The 21,039-nt window shown below is 52.4% G+C and overlaps 6 protein-coding genes across 6 annotated transcripts; 5 read left to right on the top strand and 1 right to left on the bottom strand.

Moving 5' to 3' along the window:
• Nucleotides 1-94: 94 nt before the first annotated feature.
• On the top strand, nucleotides 95-1,376 carry K489DRAFT_382850 (uncharacterized protein). The gene has a single exon (XM_033605472.1). It carries the CDS (start codon nucleotides 156-158, stop codon nucleotides 1,233-1,235), a length of 1,080 nt encoding a protein of 359 aa, XP_033457132.1. The 5' UTR covers nucleotides 95-155; the 3' UTR covers nucleotides 1,236-1,376.
• A 529-nt stretch (nucleotides 1,377-1,905) lies between these two features.
• On the top strand, nucleotides 1,906-7,562 carry K489DRAFT_382849 (uncharacterized protein). The gene has a single exon (XM_033605471.1). The coding sequence runs from the start codon at nucleotides 2,241-2,243 to the stop codon at nucleotides 7,230-7,232; it is 4,992 nt and encodes a 1,663-aa protein (XP_033457131.1). The 5' UTR covers nucleotides 1,906-2,240; the 3' UTR covers nucleotides 7,233-7,562.
• Nucleotides 7,563-8,439: 877 nt separating this feature from the next.
• K489DRAFT_390219 (glycosyltransferase family 62 protein) lies at nucleotides 8,440-9,917 on the top strand (the record flags this gene model as incomplete). The annotated part of the gene is made up of 5 exons (XM_033606579.1): nucleotides 8,440-8,594; nucleotides 8,672-9,300; nucleotides 9,379-9,507; nucleotides 9,564-9,698; nucleotides 9,769-9,917. 5 exons carry the CDS (start codon nucleotides 8,440-8,442, stop codon nucleotides 9,915-9,917), a joined length of 1,197 nt encoding a protein of 398 aa, XP_033457130.1.
• A 3,533-nt stretch (nucleotides 9,918-13,450) lies between these two features.
• Nucleotides 13,451-14,508, top strand: K489DRAFT_46689 (uncharacterized protein). The gene has a single exon (XM_033608638.1). The coding sequence runs from the start codon at nucleotides 13,532-13,534 to the stop codon at nucleotides 14,402-14,404; it is 873 nt and encodes a 290-aa protein (XP_033457129.1). The 5' UTR covers nucleotides 13,451-13,531; the 3' UTR covers nucleotides 14,405-14,508.
• A 2,635-nt stretch (nucleotides 14,509-17,143) lies between these two features.
• On the bottom strand, nucleotides 17,144-19,662 carry K489DRAFT_382845 (uncharacterized protein). The gene has a single exon (XM_033605470.1). The coding sequence runs from the start codon at nucleotides 19,581-19,583 to the stop codon at nucleotides 17,541-17,543; it is 2,043 nt and encodes a 680-aa protein (XP_033457128.1). The 5' UTR covers nucleotides 19,584-19,662; the 3' UTR covers nucleotides 17,144-17,540.
• A 202-nt stretch (nucleotides 19,663-19,864) lies between these two features.
• On the top strand, nucleotides 19,865-20,914 carry K489DRAFT_46630 (uncharacterized protein). Its single transcript, XM_033608637.1, has one exon. The coding sequence runs from the start codon at nucleotides 20,205-20,207 to the stop codon at nucleotides 20,817-20,819; it is 615 nt and encodes a 204-aa protein (XP_033457127.1). The 5' UTR covers nucleotides 19,865-20,204; the 3' UTR covers nucleotides 20,820-20,914.
• Nucleotides 20,915-21,039: the final 125 nt, after the last annotated feature.

Here is a 21,039-nt window from a genome sequence, read left to right as displayed (position 1 = left end):
ATGCCATGGCTAGTGCTTCCTCCAAGCCTTTGTCCCTGAGCGTACCGATGATCGCGTCTTGTCCGAGGCGTGTCGTCGGTCACCCAGGTTTCCTGGGCGAAGCGCAATCGTCCACAAGAATTGCGACACCTAAAGTCAGCGCCCGGCCTGATTCCATGAATGACACCACGATAGCAGAACAATCAAAAGTTGACCAGGTCAACACCAAAAAGGCTCAGGCTAGTGCAGAGGTACCGCGCACATCCTCAGTCCTTCGATCATCGCTGCATTTGCCACCAACACAGCTACCAAGCACTCTAAGCAGTGATGCGCAGATCAAACTTCACTCAAAACTTCCTGCAGCCAATCTTTCGAAACAGTCTCTAGCTGCTTCTTCTGCGAGGAGCTCAAGTCCTACAATAGCGCGTACTGACGTTTCTCCGAGGACATCGATTACGCCTCCCGCAGAGACGCCAACAGTGATTGCTGCGGCGGAACGAACAGACATCCCTATCTCGAAGACGCCTACAGCTATTGTCGCGAAGCCGGCCATAGAGCGGAATCCGACGACTTCAAAGCTAACACCTACCCGTGTTTGGTCAGAGCAACAGAACGCTATTTCGGAACAGACACGCGCGACCGCTCGATCCCATTTTGATGCGTTAATTGCGTCATATTTCCCTGAGGGCGCTGGTGCCAGATATTCCCAGCCCGTGGCCGCGAAGGTAGCTGAGGCACCACAATCACTGCCATCTGCTACCGATCAGTCCTACATACCCAGAGTCACTCCATCCGACTCACTTGAGATCAAAAGCCCAAGTCCACTGGCAGTTCTACCCCCCAAGACAGCTCAGGCGCTTCCTACAAACGATCGAGCCCAGGAGATCGGAGCTACCAGTGGTGACCTCCAAAATCACGAATACGAATGGAAAAGCCGTCGGAAAGTAACTTCAAGCGAGCTCGAAAACAATCTCGCAACCGCAAAAGAACCAAGAAGCCTGAAGTCGCCAGCCAAACGGCCCAGAGAAGAAGAGGAGGGTGATTTACGCTTTGTGCGATATACAAACGAATATGACGACACTAGCCCAGCCCGTACGAATCTATACCTAGAGTCACCGTTAAAAAACACAAGCTTGAAATTTCTGAGGGAATCGAGCAACAGACGACGAGAGGTACTCCCATGGACACTCCCGAATTGGACTGTCTCATCCGAGCATTATCTACAACAGGTCAATTGCAGCCAGATCACGACGTAATTATCTCGATTACGGGCGCACCTACTCGTGAGAGCATCGTCTCGAAAATTGCAGAGACTTTCGAATTCAACCGTTTGGCACCAACCGCTCTTCTTTTCGGATTTGTACCAGAAACGAATGTTATTCTTGCGCTGACATCATCTACCAACGTCAGAGGCTGGGTCAAACTTTCGTCTAAGCCAGCTCATTAAGATCTCCCTACTATCTTTTTGGTCAACGCGCCGTGTGATAAGGTCAATTACAAGCTTGTGATCAACCATTTGCGCTGTCCGTCCGCAAAGAGAAAATGAGCACTCCAATGCACCTTTGAAGCAACTGCTTGCGACGGGCGCGATGTAAAACGCGATCTGAGAACATCGAATCTACGTTTTGGCGCTTGACATATGATAGGCTGCTAAAATCCTTGTACATCGTCGATCGATCTATGCATGTGTTTGCATGTGATGAAGAGCGTAGTTTTAGGCGCGCTTAGCAGGCAAGCGCCTCACATGCACCCCACAAAGCGTAAAGCACCGAGGGTCGTAGATATTCCATGACTTGACAATAAATTATTGGGGCATAATTAGTGTACAAAGCCTGCACAATTTCCATTTCGGACCCTTTCACAACATCGGGAGGGAACCCTACCACCACCGATGTGGTTCACGTCGAGTACTACAACTCACTTGAAATCGTCTCGCATGTATGTTTGGAGTGTTATGGCCTTGACTACGCCTGCATTCTGATAACGATTTACGGCCGTTTCATTAACGAATTCAAAAGAGCTCACAGCGCCAGCCATAATCATATAAACAGCCCATGTTCCAAGAGGGAGCAAGCGGGACCGTTGACCATAATTTGTACAAAGTCACGAGAGGCCAGATCGCATTCGCCTCGTCTGAGAAAGTGTCAGACCTCTATGCGACATATATGACCACATCTCGCTCGCGAGTGCGGATCATGCCTGGAAGGAAGCGCTTCGGTACTTCTTGAGCGCGGTGTTGACCGCCGAATACGCTCCGAAAGATGCCTCACATACCAGCTTCGCCCACCCCGGGCTCGATGCGAAGCCGTGCGACAACGACCACGACCCGGCCTGGCACGAGCAAGGGCACACACTTCGCACGCCCGAGTACCAGTGCTGGGGTTGGAAGCAATGTCTCTCCGGGCCACGAACGCAATGGCACGCCGAAACGTACCACGACCACAACCTCCACCACCGCGGCCAGCACTCGACAACGTACGACGGCGGACAAGGAGAATAAGCCGCAGTCAATCAGTCGCCGTCGATCTAGTGTGTTGGGACTGCGAGATCGGCCGCCAGCTCGTGACGGGACCGCACAACGCCATGCGAAAGAGGTGGAAGGGTTGAAAGACTATCAGCTGGGACACTGCCTAGGGCGTGGTGCTTTTGGAAGCGTATACTCCGCCTTGAATTGGTCAACTGGAGAGACCGTTGCGATCAAGCAGGTTCGGCTGTCGGATATGCCAAAGACGGAGCTCAACGTGATAATGCAAGAGATTGATCTGCTGAAGAATCTGAATCATCCCAACATCGTGAAATACCATGGATTTGTCAAGAGCTCGGAGGCGCTGTGGATCATTCTCGAATACTGCGAACAAGGGAGTCTATATACGATCTGCAAGAACTTTGGCAAATTCCCCGAAAACCTGGTCGGACTCTATATTGCTCAGGTCTTGCAGGGCTTACTCTTCCTCCACGATCAGGGTGTGATTCACCGCGATATCAAAGGAGCTAACATTCTGACTACCAAGGAAGGACTTGTGAAGCTTGCTGATTTCGGTGTCGCCACGAAACAGCAAGGTCTCGCAGAGGGTTCGGTGGTAGGAACTCCCTATTGGATGGCGCCGGAAGTTATCGAGCTTGCCGGTGCGACGACTGCTTCCGATATTTGGTCTCTGGGATGTACTGTGATCGAACTGCTCGATGGCAAACCACCATATCACAAGTTTGCGCCAATGCCGGCTTTGTTTCGCATCGTCAACGATGATCATCCTCCGCTTCCTGAGGGTACTTCGCCTCTCGTTCGCGACTTTCTCATGCAGTGCTTCCAGAAGGATCCCAACTTGCGGGTATCAGCCAAGAAATTGCTGCGCCATCCATGGATCATGAGTGCAAAGCGTGCGGACGTTAGCACGAAAGGAGAGAAGAAAATGGAGTACAACGAAGCAGTGAAGCATGTTCAGGAGTGGAACGAAGCTTTGAAATCCAGCCCGCCTCCTACACAAAGTCAAAGGAACGCGATCGCGCCGGGGAGGAAAGCTGCTGCGCGACCTTTATCGCGAACCTCTGTGACATCTGGTCTGGATCGACCAGGTTCGCGGAGTTCGAACGAGAACCCCAGCGATAATTCCAGACCGCCTTTCAGAGTTGCGTCTCGAAAATCATCTGGCAACTTTCCGAGCAGGCGAAAGACGGGTAGCATGAGCGACAACAATCCATTCGGAGAGGCCTTGGCTAATCACGTTATGGAACCTTTACCGCAAATTTCAGGAGAGCCAAGTCAAAGGAAGGATAATTGGGATGAAGACTTTGAAGCAATGAACGAGGATTTTGATGCTTTGAAATTGCCGACACATCGCCGCCCTCAGGACCATTTCAAAGGACTCTTCAGTTCTGAGAGGCTAAAGCAATATGCGAACTTCGATTCTATTCCTGAGATCGATTCAGATAGCAGGCTCGAGGCATGGGACGAGGATTTCGAGGGCGGCGATGGCGAACTGACGGTCAGAAGCCCTCTGCCACTTCCGACCAGGCCAGGGCAGCATGAACGCAACCAGAGCAGAGATTCACAACCGCGGACACAAATATTGAAAATAGAAAATGCAGCGCAGAAGGACAAACCGGCGGCGTCGCATCAACAACGCCCGACCGCATCTCAGCTACAACTCAATAAATCAACGCAGATTCGGTCAGCATTGGCAGCGTCGACGAGTTCAAACCGCTGGGTTGAGGAACCGGAAGACGAGGACTACTCTGATCTTGTCTGCGACAACGCCGATGAGGATGTCTTCCGGAAGAAGCTAATGGGCTTCTCTCCGAATCGACCTCTGGTTGCGAGTGAGCTCGCAAACCTACAGACCAAAATGGCTGGGAGTATTCGGAGTCGTCGGAGAACTCACACACCTACCCAGCTGGTCCACGACGCTGCTGCCATGCGCAAGACACGCAGCTCGTTGGAGATCCAGAAGTATGCCGAAAGTGAGGACGACGAGGACTTTGGACAAGACCTCGTCTTCGACGAAAGAGCCCGAGGTAAAGAATTCTCACAGGTCAATCAAGGCAAAATTCGAGGTTCACCCAGCACTAAAAGCTCTGTTGAGAGCGAATCTGGAGACTCCACCTCGAGCGAAGTCCAGCTACAGCACGCTCCTCGTGGAAGCACACTGAAACTGACCAACTCCCTCTCATGGGGTGACGACGATGACGAGGATGAAGATGAAGAGGATCCTTTTGCTCAGCTCGAAGAGGAGCTGGACGATGTCGATTTGGAATTGAATGTTGCCCGCGACAAGCACGCACGTCTGTGTACTCTCGTGGAGAGCCTCGTAGGAGCGATCAAACGTGACATGCCCGAAGACGACCTGTGCATGCTGCTGGATCAATTGCTTGGCATTTTGGACGACGCTACGGAAAGCGCGGGCGGAGGTGATATCAGGAATGTCATTGTCTCTAGTCACGGCATGCTTCCCATTCTTGAAATCCTCGAAGAAGCCAAGCGGCAAGACATCGTTCTTCGGCTACTTCGCGTGGTCAATCGCATCCTCGACGGCAGCGCTGAAGTTCAGGAGAACCTCTGCTTCGTAGGTGGCATTCCGGTTGTGACGAAATTCGCTGGTCGAAAGTTCGCAACGGAGATCCGCTTAGAGACTGCGGCATTTGTACGCATGATGTACACCACACCACATTCGCCTGGAGCGGCGTTGATCATGGCCGCCAGTGCGTGGAAGGAGGCTGCGCCGGTCACTGCCGCCCCAACCATGACGTTACAGATGTTTGTGGCTTGTGGTGGTCTCAATGTGCTCGTTGAGTTCCTCGAAGAAGACTATGATACGCCCGCTGGTCGCGAGTTGGTCCTCACTGGCGTGAACGGCATCTGGTCGGTCTTCGAGCTGCAAGGCTCCACTCCGAAGAACGATTTCTGCCGGATATTCAGCCGTAGCGCAGTTCTTTACCCACTGAGCTTGGTTCTCAATCGTGTTCTAGACGAAGAAGGCGATCTAGCTCGTGTGGTCGAATCGCGTATCGTCAATATCTTCCTGCTATTCTCGCAGGCAGAGAATCATGTCAAGGAGACTGTCGCCGATCGGATGGTGCTCAAACGAGTCCTAAAAGACCTTCGACGCATGAGTCCCATGTGCCAGATCACGATGCTCAAGTTCATCAAGAACCTGTCCATGCTTGCGACCACTTTGGATGCACTACAGAATTCAAACGCGATTGAGGTTTTGACTGACTTCCTGGGCACTTCTATTGAGCAACAACAATCGCAACATCGACGACGGCAACATAGTACTGCAAGCCCATCCGCCGGGAGCACCTCAAATTTCCGCGAAATCACGAATCAGCTTCTCAATACGATGTTTAACCTCTGCCGTCTTTCCAAGTCGCGTCAAGAGGACGCCGCCTTGTCTGGATTGATACCCTTGCTGCAACGCATCGTTCAAACGGAGCGACCACTCAAAGAATTCGCGTTGCCTATCCTCTGCGACATGGCACATTCTGGAAAGGTAGGAAGGAAGATTCTCTGGCAGAATAAGGGTCTGGCCTTTTATGTGGAATTGCTTAAAGAGCCATATTGGGCTGTCACCGCACTAGATGCATTGTTCGTTTGGCTCCAAGAAGAGACCGGGAAGGTGGAAGAGTGCTTGCTCACTGAAATCTTTGGAAGCGGCGGGTTTGCCGAAGCCATCGTCAGCTGTTTCGTTGAAGCCAAAGCCGATGCCTTTGAGAACCTACTGGAGCCTTTGCAGAAGATGTTGCGTCTAAGCCCGGCTATAGCGGCCAGCCTAAGCTCGAGCAGACCCTTCTTCGAGAGAGCTGTGGGCAAGGTGGTCGTAGCGAAGAAGGCGCTCGTTCGATTGAACATTCTGCGAGTTGTGAGGAGTGTGGTTGACGCTGCGGTCTCTCTTGGTTTTGCACAGCAGCAATTCGAGCGAGGCGCCCTAGGCGTGGGCCAGCTCACACGTGAAACGGGCCTGTTCGGTACTGCGCAGAGACTGCATAACGAGGACACGGCCATTCTGGTTAGAGAAATAGCCGGTGAGCTTGTACGGAGCTGCGAGCAGTGCGAGATCGGGACCAAAAGAGGTGGCCTCAACGCAAGGAGAAGTTCAACCAGTCTGAGCGGCAACACACCTCTCAGCGCGATCAGCGCCGGCCGCAGCGGTACGGGTTACTTCGACTTCCAACCGTCCATCCTTGGCCCGTCTCCTTCAAGCCTTTCCGGCACAAGCTCCAACCCACGAAGGCAGTCAATGGTTCCGACGCTCGAGCACCACCGCAGCAACACAGCATCATCTCTAGCAACGACCACAGTCAGCCCGTCATACATGACTCCTCCTAGTCTCAGCATTTTCACGCGCTCTCCAAGCCGCGCAAGCGACATCTCCGAATCCTCCACCACAACCACCTCATCTCGAGGCACCGGCATCCCCTCCCTCATCAGCAACAGCAGCGGCGGCGAACGTCCACATCGCCCCACCAGCCGCCAAAGTCTCGCCGCTCCTAGCAGTCTCAACCCGCTCCTCGCAGCGACGACACGGAATTCTCGCACTGGCGCTGCCGGAGGCCGCTCGGGCTCCAGCCGCTTGAGCTTGGCCGTCCCATTACCACCTTCCCTCTCCGTCTTCTCGACTTCGCCTCGCGAGCAGGATCCACCTAGGGTGCAGACGCCTCCTGTCCATCAACATCATGCCCCGCCGAGTGCGAATACTCGGGCAGCAGCGCAATTGGCGGCGCAGGCGAGACGGAAAAGAGGCGATGGAAGAGATTAAGGCTGTCAAAAAGAGTATCGGACCTGTCAGGCCGATCATGCGTGATCATGCGTCTGTTCCTGTCATGATGTATTCCTGCAATGCTTTCTGCGTATTTGGTATTTGTGCCCCTTTAGCGAGTCTTTTGTTTATGTTTATTTCTGCATGGAGTTCGGGGGCTTGTTGTTGAGTTGCATTCTGAAAGTTCTTGTTTTACCGATCTATACCACCTGATATCGCATGGGTTTGTTGTTTGCCCAGATTTGGTATTTGATCCTTGCACGCCCGCGACTGTTTTAATACCCAAGTAGTCGTAGGTGCTTCACACTATAAACACTCATCTGGGAGGAGAAAGTCTTTGTCCCAGCGAAACCGTAGGGCTGTCCACGTCAAGTCACGTCACTTTGATTTTTTGACCACCATTTTCGAGGAAGCCCACCGACGATACAAACCCACCTAGGTACATCTAACCGCCAGTAGCCAGACATTAACTATCTCAAGGACAACCGAAACCAATCATTCCCACACAAGACAAATCCGAAAGACTGACGATGGAGAACGATAACCCTGGGGCAAATCAACCCTAAGCCTGCTCCCTTCCACGTTCGGAGAGAATTTCTAAAATTATCCTCCGCTACTCTTGCATTGGGAATCAAGCCTCCTTTTCGGCGGGCCAAAAGGGCCGCGGCGTGGGATGGGAGGACCGCCCCGTGTTCTTCCCACCCGCCATTGTCGTCAATGGTGAGGCCGCCAATTAATTAATTGATTGATGCCATAACCCTGAACCCTGCTTCGCGCTGCGCGTGGCCTTTCGTACATGAGGCGAGATAAATGTTATCAACCTACACATTGACTGTGAACCGACGATTGCTTTTTTTTGCACCCACTCCTCGTTACGTGAATCTCGGTACTGTACAAACAACCTTTCCATCTTTGCGATATCTCGATAACCTTCTCGTCGCCTTTGTCCCGATCTGCATCATTACGAATTGATACTTAGAGCACTTCTCAACCATCAGCTGGAACTCGTGCCCCATCAAAGACTCGTACCACCAGCCCACCTGCGCCTCAACAATCCGCCGCCGCCCGGCCATAAGCAACCAGAAACCCGCGTCAGCAGAGAGCTCACTCTTTTCGCGACCGCCTGAACGGCGTTTTCCAATCGATATTTCATCAATTCATCGCCGTCATCAAAAACCACATTATCATGTTGTTGCCAAAGGACGGAATGGACTGGAAGGCTGCTCGCTCACGACTGCCTCCCGTACGCACAGTCTGGGCAACGCTCCTTAAAACACGAATCGCCATCATCGCTGTGACGGCGATAATAATACTCATTGTGGTTTGGGACGGATATCGCGGCACTGCGAATGAGTGGCAGAGGTAAGATCCAAAAAGAAGAGACGAAATGCATTTTGGAATAATTACGGCTGACTGATCGGGCCTCCTGCACATGACAGATTCTACTGTTTTGGACCTGATAAGTCACCTGTTGACATGAGCTCGAATGAGCATGCACAATGGACGAGTCACCTTCAAACACCCGTCATATTCAACCATCACCACCCGGTGGAGATCAATGCCTCAGTCGTTCAGCACGTGGATCTGAACAAGGTCAAGTCGACCGTCAAAGCTGCTGCGAACGAGGAGCGAGTCCTGATCCTAACGCCCTTGCGAAACGCAGCGTTCTACCTCGAGAAGCATTTCGATCTGCTCTCACAACTCACCTATCCCCACCACTTGATCGACCTCGCATTTCTCGTCGGCGACAGCAACGATGACACCATGGCAGTACTATCGATGGAGCTCGAGCGGGTACAAGCCCGAACAGACGGAGTCGCATTCCACAGCACCATGATCGTGGAGAAAGATTTCGGAGTGACTTTGGGTCAGGGCGTCGAGGATCGACACGGCTTCAAAGCCCAAGGTCCTCGAAGAAAAGCCATGGGCAAGGCCAGGAATTTCCTGCTCTCGGCCGCACTCAAACCCGAGCACAGTTGGGTGTACTGGAGGGATGTGGATATTGTGGATAGCCCGGCGGAAATTATCGAGGATTTCGCCAATCATGATCGCGATATCCTGGTGCCCAGTAAGTTGAAATATCGGATTCGATGAAAAGACGCAGAAAGAAAGGCGGACCGGGGCTGACTGGAATTTTGACAAACAGATGTGTGGTTTCACCGTTACAAGGACGGCCGGGATATCGAAGGACGATTCGATTACAACTCATGGGTCGAATCCGACAAGGGTCGTAAACTTAGCGCAACCCTGGATAGGGATGTTATTCTTGCAGAGGGTGAGATTGGCTCTGGGATTGCTCCTGGCTGCGGAAGAGGCTGACACATGGTGCAGGTTACAAAGAGTACGCTACCGGCCGCGACCACATGGCCCGCAAGGGCGACTGGCGGGATAACAAGGATATTGAGATTGAGCTTGATGGCATCGGAGGTGTCAGCATCTTCGTGAAGGCGGACGTCCACCGCGCAGGTTAGTTTATGAAGGTCAGAAGATGACCGGGCAAGATGCCGTATTCTAACTTTTTATCTTTGCTCTGCAGGAATCAACTTCCCTTGTTACGCTTTCGAAAACCAAGCCGAGACTGAAGGCTTTGCCAAAATGGCCAAGCGCGCCGGCTACGGTGTCTTTGGACTTCCAAATTACGTCGTCTGGCACATCGACACGGACGAGAAACCCGGCAATGCCTGATGACGATCTGCGGAAGAAGGCGAGACCTTCATCCATATTACATCCCCTCGTCCGTATCAAAACCATCGCCACGACAACGATTGCCATCAACATCACATCACAGACATCCTCACCAAAAATCATAATCATAATCAAATTCTCACACCGCAAAGCTTCGCCATCCACTTTCTTCGATGCTTTTTCTTCTTCAGCCACTGCTACTCTCTCGCCTGACTTCCTCTACGCGAACCCATCAGATGATCCCGACACAGCGAGGCCGACAACTAGTTAGCAGCAACTCACAACGTGGCGCCTCACTTCTCTAGCAGCACGGACCTTCTTCCACTTTCTCGTACTCTCCACCTTTTACTTCTTCATCATCACTTCTTTCCCCAGTTCTTCTTTCTTTTTTCCCCCATATAGACGGGATACGGGATGCGGGTTTCGGGGGATCTGGATCTGGACCGGAATCGGAGAAACATCGCTACTTATCTGTATGAAATCTTTGTCGTGTCGTCGCTTTTGGGAGCCCGGATGTGCACAGGGGTTGGTGGGAATTGATGAGTGGGAAACTTTCCAAAAAAATGTCAAAAGCAACACCGCCGATTTTTCTTTTCCTTATCTTTTTGGGTTATGAAACGGTGATGATCTAGGATGTGATGTGAATACTGTGCAGCGCGTCGGGTGCGATTATGATTTTTGGTTTTCTCGACCTGTCGGCATTTGGAGACTTTTGACTATGGTCCTGGAGAGCCGCCAATCGCATACAGTCCCCACTGATTTGATTCGTGACGAGTCTCGCGTCGTCGGCGCGTTAGCCGTATCGCCGCCTGCGATCTCTTCATTCTCTCGCCCTGCGTGTACTTGCGTGGTGTGCCATCGAAACGGGGCGACTGTGCAAAACCCGCACCGATCTTGTCCTCTCCGCTGCTGATGAGCCTCGGATAGCTGCAGATGCAGGATCAACGTAGCATTTGCTCCAACTGTCAGGGTGATTGAGATCAGCAAACACCTGCATGGTCCCATACAATCCACCAGAGGGCGTCGCCTCTTGCTACCACATCGCTGAATAACAAAGATACATGTAGCATACACTCCATCACACTATGCTATTTAGTCGAATGGGACAGTCTGGGCTTACTTCACGTGACCGAGATATCATGCGGAAGGGATGAGGAGATACACCAACTACTCGTCCCGGCGCAACTCAAAACATACACACGGACACACATTCGCACTTGCACAAACCTCGCCTCATATCGACAATCACCTCATTCTCCCCCAGCGATTACACGAGCACGGAAATAGACGAAACCGAGCAGCAAACAAGACTTTTCTGTAAGCGCGTCTAACTGCATGAGTCTCATCTGCCCGAGCACTGCTGTATAACGGCCACCACGCGGGAACGCCGGCCACGCCATAATTTCCAACGGACTACCATCATTTTAATCTCACCGTGGACATAATAAATTCTCCTCAATCACACCCTGCACTGCAAGGGAGTGTCAATGGACGACTAGCCGACCGGGAACGCCATCGAAAGGATAAATTTAATGAGCACTAAAAAAGCCAGTTCGAAAAAGGCAAAACTTGTCCGCCGGCGTTCGGATGATGTGTATACCTGTTGGGCTCGAGCATGACTCCGTCGATCCCTTGCTTCCTCCAAGACATGCACACGCATGTTCCCTGAACCCCTTCCCCCCCCTCTTCAAGATGACTGTGCCACATTGCACAGCATATCCAACATTTGTTACGTGTTGGTGAGCGCGTACGCTGCTATACCAACGGCAGGATTTGCTCACCAAGGACCGAAATCTCTTTCATTTACTGTTGGTCCGAATGGACATGTGATGCTTGCTGGCACGACTACGACGCGTCGATTCCCAGAAAAGACCGGCCTCGCAAAAATAGTAGCACAGAGGTGATACAAGCAGCGCGCGAAGTGACTGCTTCTCTTGGTCAGTTCTCTCCCATTCGGGAATCTCGCGACGAACAGCGAACAACCGCACCAGACGAAATGGCGATTATTTCAGGCGTCCTCGAGCGAAGTGCACCTGGTCATTTCGACGGCGTACGAACTAGCGCCTGGGCCATGGTTGCCGGCGCTAGATTTGAAATTCACCTTACCCGTTCACGTGTGATGGAAGTCGACAAGGATACGTAGCTGTCTCCATCACCAAATTGAAGATGCTGTGCCTCGGAAACACAGGCCATGAGTCCCGTCTGAAAGAAATAAGAGATTATCAAACCTGATGTTACTCCACGTTCGCCGCACCTGGCAGGCACGAGAGCAAGACGCTCGGTCAATCGTTACCGCTCAAAGGCACTCAGGAATCAACGCCAACGGCACCTAGTCTATCACCGTGCTGAGTTTCTGCATGCGTGCTTGCAACGTTAGGCAGGACGCGCGTTGTTGGCGTGTTCGGTGGGCTTTCTAGCTGCGGTTTTGAGCACATGCCGATGCAAGCAGCGCGGCAAGATGCATGCTTTTCGACATGAAAGATAGGCGACAGATGACCTCCTTGCATGCACTGAGAGCGAATTTACATGGGTCGCATGGCGCGGTGTGGTGGCTCGTCGCTGATGTGCTGCATTCAGGCTACCCTCAGTGGGACTTGGACGGTCGATGTTCATGGCCGGTCGTACAAGATAGACGCCGTATATGGCATCGCCCCGTCATAAAACCGCGCTTGACGTCTACTGCATGCACAACGGCGTGCATGCCTATCCTCGAAATCCCTTGCGGTTCTGCAGGGTTGTGGTGGGAGAGGACCATGTCCAATCATCTCCCGACGCAGAGTCCCAACCGGTTGACGATCAGAGCAAGAAAAGGTACATGAAGACATAAGAGAAAGAGGCCACTTTTTTGCTTGCGCTCTACGACTCTATTCTTTGTTTTTTTCCCTCCCGCATCCCGTCTGCGGATTGGTGGCGAAAATAGGACCTTCCAGCCTTGTCCGCAAACGCGATCGTGCCCTGCGGCACAGTCGCACTCTAGAGCCACACCCGAACAGGAATCGTGCCTGCACACGGCTGGCCTGTCCACCCCTCATCATCCTGATGATAAACCTCCCGTTGATGGCGGGACCCGTGCCAGATGGCATGAGGATCGCAACCAACACTGCCGTGAGTGCCAGTGTTGCCGGTCGGTCGTTCTCGTGCTGAGCAGATTTGAACCACCGGGGTCCTATTGCATACCTGCTGACTCCGCCCGTTCCGAATTGTCTTCGGCATCTCCATTTGTTGCATATATATCTGCTCCCATGTCCACCCAGTTGTGGTAGTACTGTTTAGTTGCTCTCGCTCGCCTGCCGAATTCCTCCTCCGCTTACTGCACCTGTCCTTGGTTCGCATCCTTCTGGGCTTGCCCACGTGCCAACGAGAATACGATACCTTGTCAGATTTCTCTGTCGGCGAGAACGTCAGACTATTCTCTCTCCCAACATCATGTTCTATGCCAGTGCTGCTGCTACACCTCGTCAATACGAGGATCGGAACATGTCAAACCAACAAGAATACCACCCTGGATCTACGTACGTCAACCCCGTCAGCCAAGAAACGCACTCAGCGAAAGAGAAAATTTGGAATGCTGACCTCACTCCAGACAACGACGATTGCCGCCGATCCATGCGGTGATGGATATGCAGGATTTCCCATGTTACACATGCGGAGTGAAGTTCGAACGAAGCGAGCAACGCGATTATCATCAGCCAAGATGCGACAGGGCAGCACCTCCGACATGGCAGCCACGTGCCATCTCTCACCACAGCGAACCGTCCTGGAACGGTAGTGTTACCTCATATGCCCCAACATACCAATTACATGGATCTCCGCCTCAACCAGTTCGTAGCATAGAGCAGCAACAACAACAACATCATCATCATCACCTCCATCAACAACAATCTCACCACAACCTCGCGCTACCTCCCCAGCCCGACCGCCGAGCTTCTTCCCCGATCCCCTCTCTACACAACATCAGCCGACGAGGTTCCGACAGCACCGACAAAGGCGTGGACAAGCGCGAACAGAAGAAGAACAAAGAAAAGCAGTCCCGCAACCAACACGCCATGGTCCTGCACTGCTTCGAAGACCTCCTCCAAAATTACATCAACCTCGAATGCAAAAACACCCAAGCCATGGGCAACGGCAATGAAGCCGGCCTTGAGATTGTCAAGATTGACATGTACCGCAACGTCCTCGCACTGCTCAATCACTTCGTCCACCGCGACCACATGCGCGCCCTCCAAGATGGCACCCTCGAGACATGGCAGCAGGAGATGCGTCAAGTCGTTAACAGCTGGCATGGCAGCGAGAACCTCCTCTACGGCACCTGGCTGGATGAAAGCGGCGGCCGTCATTTCGAGGCTTGCGAGCATCTCCGCGGTCAGAAGCGTTGCACCCGTCACAATCATCCCAATTGGCTCGAGTGTCGCAAGGAGCGGCATCGGAAGAAGTATCAGCAGCGCGCTCACGCATGGCGTGCGGAGCAGACGCAGCAGAGGCTTTAGGTCTTCACGATTCCGTCATGGTCGATGCCGTGCTTGTTCCGAGCTTCTGATCCGCATTGCTGCTGGATGAAGAATTGCGAGACGGAATGCCCGGTCTGTCTTTCTGCCTTGTTCTTTTCTCACACATCTTTGCTTCTTGGCCTTACGCATTGCTATATACCCCTTCTGGGTGGCTTTCTGATCTACACGGCAACTTGCGGTGCTTTTGATGTTGAAACGACGGTTTGTGGACCTACATGTGGCGCGACTCTCCGCAACGCGCACGTCGCTCGTGTTGCAAATTCATTGGACTTTTCTTCAAGGCGGACATCTGAGCTCTGATTGTTTTTTGGGGAAAGGAGTTTTTTTGGGAGTTTTGGGAAGTTCTTGGGCGGGTTGTTTTTTTGCGTCCAGATTGAAACTACATAGAGACAGAAGAAAGAGGGATCCGCATGGGAAAGGAAACTTTTTGTATAACGGTGAAGAACACGAAAAGCATCGAGATCATGGACTGGAGAGAGCGACTTTGAGGACGTGGACTCCATTCGTGCAACAAATACTGAAATTCTTCTTGCACGGACTGGTCCTCACTGTGAACGACGTACCCTCTTCGCGAGCGGTTTTTGAAAGGGTAGGGAGAGCAGCAGAAAGAGAGAAAAAGCGAGCTACAGCTTCCCTCTCCAACATTCCAGACTTTTTTCCTCCTCTTCTTGATCCCCCTCCCTCTCCTCAAGTACCTGTCCAGGTAACTGGACACCCACCAGCCAGCAGACTCCACTGACCTTGCGACTCCATCCGGACCTTCTTCAAACACTCACTCACCAACCCGTGCCGTGCCACACAGCGGTGTTCCCCACGCCACACCCTTCCACCTATATAACCAACACGTAGCCCACCCACACTCGACCAGATCGGCTAGTAACCTCCTCTCATGCCTTGCACGAGCTCAACCCGGAAGCGGCACAGGAGCAGCATGAGTGGGTAGGCGATCCTCTTCCTTCCACCTGACACAATCCCCTAAAGGCGGCAGAGAGAGAGATCATAAGGCCCCCTCGGTCCCTCTCGACCCGCTCGATCCGCCCTCTCCACTGTCCGGCCGAGCTTTGCTCGCCTTATCGCCGCGAGCATGAGTGGTCGGCGCCTGGCGGCGCTCCTTGCGGGGACTAAGACTTTCCCGCGAGAGTTATTTCTTTCATTCTCTGCGGCGCGGGTCGGTTGGGCTTCTGGTATTCTGCCTGAGGACGGTTCTGGAGGAGGTCCCATGGAGTTGGGTGGAGACGAACGAGCGAAAAATATACTTGAGATTTGGGCAGTCCTCACTTCTTTCGCCGAAATGATAGATTTGAGGTTCTTGGGATCGACTGCTCGCTGCTTACCGCCACTCTGTAGCTTGTCCGGGATTTCTCTCTTTGTTTCGTTCCGGATGCAGCACCACTCTCAGTTGGATGATACTGAAGGGGCGAGGGAGACGATGAGCACATGCTGTGCTTTGTGCTTAGGCGCGTCTGACCAACACTGCATGCGTCGAGTAACGTCGTTGGCGGGTTTAGGAATAGCCGAGGAAAGATAAACGTGGCTTTCTCTTCTATTCGTTCGTTCGGTCGCTTGCCTCTTTCCTGCGCCCCGCTGGTATTCCTTCCATTGTTACGCGCCTGCTTTCATTTTCTCCAGTAAATTGCCGTCTCAACTCTCATCAAACTTCATACGCCCCCTTGCTCGATCTCCTCCCACCAATTTGAACAATCGCTGCAGTCGCCCAATCACAAGAAAAGAGAGCACGTCCCACCCTCATGAAGAGGCCAAAGGCCACCCGCCGGTCCTCGCATTGGCAATCTCTAGACCCGCATAGGCGTGGAGCTGTTGTGTTCCCCGATGCACGATCGCGATAATAATGTCTCCCCAACTCCTGGTCCATGTCGTACCATGCTTTGATTTGCGGCATATACATACCGATACTTGACAACATTACCTGCAGAACCCTCGCACCTGGCCTCACGCACAGATCGTGATTCTATACTCACTCACTCACACACACATTTGCTTGTTGGAGGCGTAGGAGGTATACTTGAGAGACACTTGACCATGACCGAAAGAAGCTCGATTTGCGTTTCAGGCAGACAGACAGAAAACCTTGCGCACAACCCTCGTTCTCACATGCGGCACGGCGCCTGTCGAAACCTTCATCGCATCGATTCTCGCCGTCGGCCAACAATCTTCCTTGCAGCGGCCAGGGCCGGGGCAGGAGGAAATACTGATGGGCGTCTTGCTTGATGTCCCGTCGTACACCTTACGCTTTTCCTGCACTCAACTCGATTGTCATAGCTTGTTTGGTGAATCGCCGTAGGACATCTGCAAATGATGGTGGTTGGTGCGTTGATTCGTACAACAGCTGGGTCGGGAGTGTTCCTCATCATGGGTGCGGTGGTGGTAGGCGCAGAGCTCGGGCTGTGCACCGCCCGCAGCGACGCCGTATACGTGTGAAGCCGCACGGCGAGACCGGAGGAAGCTCCGATGTGACAGCGAGAGAGAGAGACATGAGTGCAAAACACCTCGTGAAATCCCCACTTGTGTCCAGCGTGTTATTTCCATATCTTACATTATTCATAGATCTCGGAAACACTTGGAAACCATATGCTCTGATGCAGGATGGAGACATAGAAGTCATGGGAGAAGAGTTGCGGTTCTTCTGCTTGGAGTTCAACGGGAGGACTGTAGTGGGGCTTGCACCACATCAGCTCTACATTTGCAAAGGTGTGAGAGAGCTTGAAAAGTTTGAAAGTCATTATGTAAAACATCAGATAATCAAATTTCCTCGTCTGCATCATTCCCGTTTCTCATCGGGAAAAGGAAGACAAGACGAGCGAGCCACAAAATTCGCTGCAAACACTCAAATCTCGCAGAAGGTACAAGACAGAGAACGCCGAGAATGAAAGAGATCCGAAACACTCCACTCCCAACGAGCATAAAGAGGCCGCCAGAAAAAAAAAACAGCCCTAGGAGCATCCAAAGCAGAGAAGAAAAGGGCAAAGCATAATCGTCATCCATGCGGGGGGCCCAAAAAAGATTTCCAAGAACTCCGCCTCAATTGATCCATCAAAACCGTCCAAAATATTACAATCTACTTCTCTCAACCGCAGAAATCGGGCCAGAGATTTCCTCACCTCCCCATCAATCCACCCAACCACCCCTTGCCTCCTCCATTGTTCCCAGAAGCAACGGCAGCAGCAGCGGCAGCGCTCTCGTCGATGCCGAAGAAACGATCGAATCGCTCCTCAAGTCCCGTGCGACGATCATCCCCAGGGAGGGATAGTTTCCCCTTTGCGAGGCGGAAATCGGAATGATGACCGCCAGCTCCTGTAAATTTCTCTTCGCCGCCCTGGGGTTGATTTTGATGTTGAGTGTTGTTAGGGGAGGATGCGTCGGGATACGTCAGAATGGGGGTGGTGGGACGCATGCGGGCCATGAAATCTCGGTTCTGGCTCGAGGGTAATTGGGAAGAGGCGTTGTTGTTCTGCGAGAAGGAGTTGGTTGTGCTCCAGGGACTTGCTTGGCGGGGGAGGGGAGGAACAGGGCGGCGGAAGGGGGCTGCGGAGTTTGCTGGACCAGGTATAGGGGCGGCGGCGGCGCGGTTGAAGAATCCGGAGGTGGAATTGCGAGGTTCGAAGCGCAGGCGGGATTGCTGTTCCTGTTGGCGCTGGATTTGTTCTCGTTGCATGTGGTCTTCCATGGCGGTGAGTTGGCGCGAAATGGTGTCGAGGCCAAGGGGCGGGGCGTTTGTGTGGTTGAAGTAGGTATGTGTTGGCTCGATGTTGGGTCGTTGTTGGGATCCGGGGTTGCGTCGGCGCGTGGAAGATTTCATCATCGGCGCGAAGTCGGTCTCCATAGCGTCTTCATCATCTGAAGAGGCGCCATGTTCGGACTCCTCAGGCGGCGAAAGATAGGGTCGTTGTTGAATAGGACGCGATTTGGCGAGAGACGCCGCAGAAAAGGCGCTTGGTTCGTTGGAACGCAAGAGTCGGAACGGATCTTCCTCGGAAGGTTGGGGATCGTGATGCTCTTCTGATGCTGGACCAGCATATGCACCCAGAACATCCCTCTCCATCGGATTCGGCATAATGTTCCCATTTAATTTCCATTTCACACCTTCAATTCCTGACTGGGCGGCCAACTGCGCAATCGGCAAGAATAGCGCAACGAAAGCGTGAATCACCACGATTTGGGATCTTGTGAGAGTTTCCACAAATTCGGGATCGGACATTTTGTTCCAAGCCACAGCCCTGATTCCCAGCATGATAACTTGGATGGCGAGATAGTTCATCTGGCCTCGAACAGCCTCCATCCTATGAGTGCCGTCGAACCAAAGTTTCAATCCGGTGTTGTATGGTAGTAAGAACAGTGCTGCGACAATGGTGTAGGGAAGGTAAGATCCGAGAAGTTGATGACAAGCCGAATCTGCACGTAGCAGAGTTGCGCGGATTGCGCATACTTGTATCGAAGGATCCGTGGCAAATTCTGTGGGAGTTGTATAAAGGCACCAAAGTCCGTAGAGATGGTATGCGACTTGGGTGTATAGACCAGTATACATGACCAAACCCACAAATCTGAGAGTTACTCTCATGGTCCATTTTTTCCAATCGTCGCGCATGCCCTTTCTCTTCGTAAGCCGACCTCCTCTTGATCTCGTCTCTGCACACAGTTTCGCTGCGTTCTGTGCCATGCCGTAGTAATCTGCCTGGTGAATTTGCTGTTGCGCAAGGGGTGCGCATTTACTACAGATAAGAGGATATCGCTTTTCCAAGTCCGCTTTGAACTGCGGCAATCGCGCTTCGAATTCGCGATATCGAGGATCATCTTCGTCATCGGGTAGGTAGTTGGCGAGAGTTTCGTTATAGAGATGTTGGTTTTGCAGGCATGTTCGACAGAAGACCAGCTTCTTTGGTGGCTGCGACGACTGTTGCTGCTCGTACTCCGGAGACGTCGTCCGTTGTCGCACGGGTGCTATCGCGATTTGTCGTTTGGACGCATTTGATCTTCGTTCGGTCGCTTCAACGAATGAGACTGGAGTGTCGACTACATTTCCCTTGCCGTCTAGAAAGTTGACGGCCTCGCATGCGGTGCACTGATACTGGGTCGTGTTTCGTCGCACCTGCGCTTGTCGCGTATTACAGAAATGGCAGCGGATCGCTCGCGAGAACACCATTTTGGACCAAGACCACGAATTTAGTTTCTGACTCGCGAATATGAGGACAAGGTGAAAAGCAGATGAGCGGGATAAGACACTCTCCTGCATGTACAATTTCCACAACAAAACAGTCGCATCTCCAGATTCTGACGGAGTTAACCGGGGTTGTACAAGGGAGCGGGAAGATCCGTCACCACGTTGCGGCCCAGAAATCCGGAGGAACGAGCGCCAAATCGATGTCATTGGTTGACGGCATGGAGTTTAATGATATGGCATGTAAAGAAGACGATCCACGTACATCTCCGTGGCAGACACATATTTGTTTCCTAAATGCCAGCGAAGTGTGTGCGGAACGCGACATGGATCACGAATGTCACGACCGAATGACAGGAACGATACCTGTCATACACTCAGGTCAAAAGAAAGCAAAAACTCCGAGTTCGACGACGACCGCTCCAGAAATGTGTGCCAGACCCGTGGGATAAAATGGGAGAGTAACAAGAAGATTTCTCGAGGTAACCTAGTACCCGTTACCTTGCGAGGCTGGAAACAATCATTCCAGATTTTCAAACGTATTTCGAAAAGCAAGTAAGGAGGTAGGGAGAGTTGAAGAAAAGTCATTTGCGGTTTATTCGCACCATGAAAAGTAGAAAGCACGTCTTGTCAAGCCACCGAGGACTGCACACGATGGCAGAAGCAAGTGAAGGCTTCGGGATCAAGAAGTCGGTACGAGGGCAGCTTCCTGTGCGTACACACCTATCGAGAGAGAGAAAGAGCCCCGTATTGCACAGAAGAGCTTCCATCGATCCGTACAAGATGGGCGACGGCCTGGACCCAGATCATTCCTTCCTTCGGGGTCTCCGACATGAGCATGTCGTCCTAGATGTGATCATTCGAAAAAGAAACCCACGTGGTTGGTCCAGAGGGAGGAGGAGGAGGCTCTGCAGGTACTGGAGATTGTACGCGCGGTCAATGACGAGAGGGGAACATTTCCCGACGGAAGTCAGATGCAATGGTTGGAACCATCAGCGAACAGGAAGGGACAGATTCGATGGCATGAATGAATGTGTAGTAGATGGTCAATCCGTTTCCGGACTGTTCTCCCGAAGGTATGGTTCGTGGTTTGTCTTTACGCTCTCTATCGTAAGAGGTCGACTTGAAGGGTGGCGTGTTTTCGTTCTACGGCCAGGAGCTAGAAGGATTTGGTACATTTCATGTCGAAAAAGGATTCGGAGTCCGGCGTACAATGAGTGATGATGTGACAGGGAGTGGCGTTCGGAGCGATGACTACAAGTTATTCCATGAGGCGTAGCCCCAGGAGAACACGTGTGCGCGAAGTTGGGAAGTTCCAGCGCCAAATGTGTGGAATTGTAAAAAAAAAAACAAAACACGAGGCCAGTCAGCAGTAGCAGTGATTAGTAGTATTTTAGCAAGAACCAGGCGGATGGTCGTGGCAGAATGGCAAACATGTTCC

This window comes from Dissoconium aciculare (assembly GCF_010015565.1).
Source record: "Dissoconium aciculare CBS 342.82 unplaced genomic scaffold K489scaffold_11, whole genome shotgun sequence".
Taxonomy (NCBI): domain Eukaryota; kingdom Fungi; phylum Ascomycota; class Dothideomycetes; order Mycosphaerellales; family Dissoconiaceae; genus Dissoconium; species Dissoconium aciculare.
Note: the sequence above shows the minus strand (reverse complement) of the source record. Positions and strands in the feature narration are given on the sequence as shown.

What these genes read in the sequence shown, in the direction of transcription:
- K489DRAFT_382845 (XM_033605470.1), bottom strand. Translation starts at nt 19,583, where the DNA reads ATGGTGTTCTCGCGAGCGATCCGCTGCCATTTCTGTAATACGCGACAA.
- K489DRAFT_382849 (XM_033605471.1), top strand. Translation starts at nt 2,241, where the DNA reads ATGCCTCACATACCAGCTTCGCCCACCCCGGGCTCGATGCGAAGCCGT.
- K489DRAFT_46689 (XM_033608638.1), top strand. Translation starts at nt 13,532, where the DNA reads ATGGATATGCAGGATTTCCCATGTTACACATGCGGAGTGAAGTTCGAA.
- K489DRAFT_46630 (XM_033608637.1), top strand. Translation starts at nt 20,205, where the DNA reads ATGAAAAGTAGAAAGCACGTCTTGTCAAGCCACCGAGGACTGCACACG.
- K489DRAFT_382850 (XM_033605472.1), top strand. Translation starts at nt 156, where the DNA reads ATGAATGACACCACGATAGCAGAACAATCAAAAGTTGACCAGGTCAAC.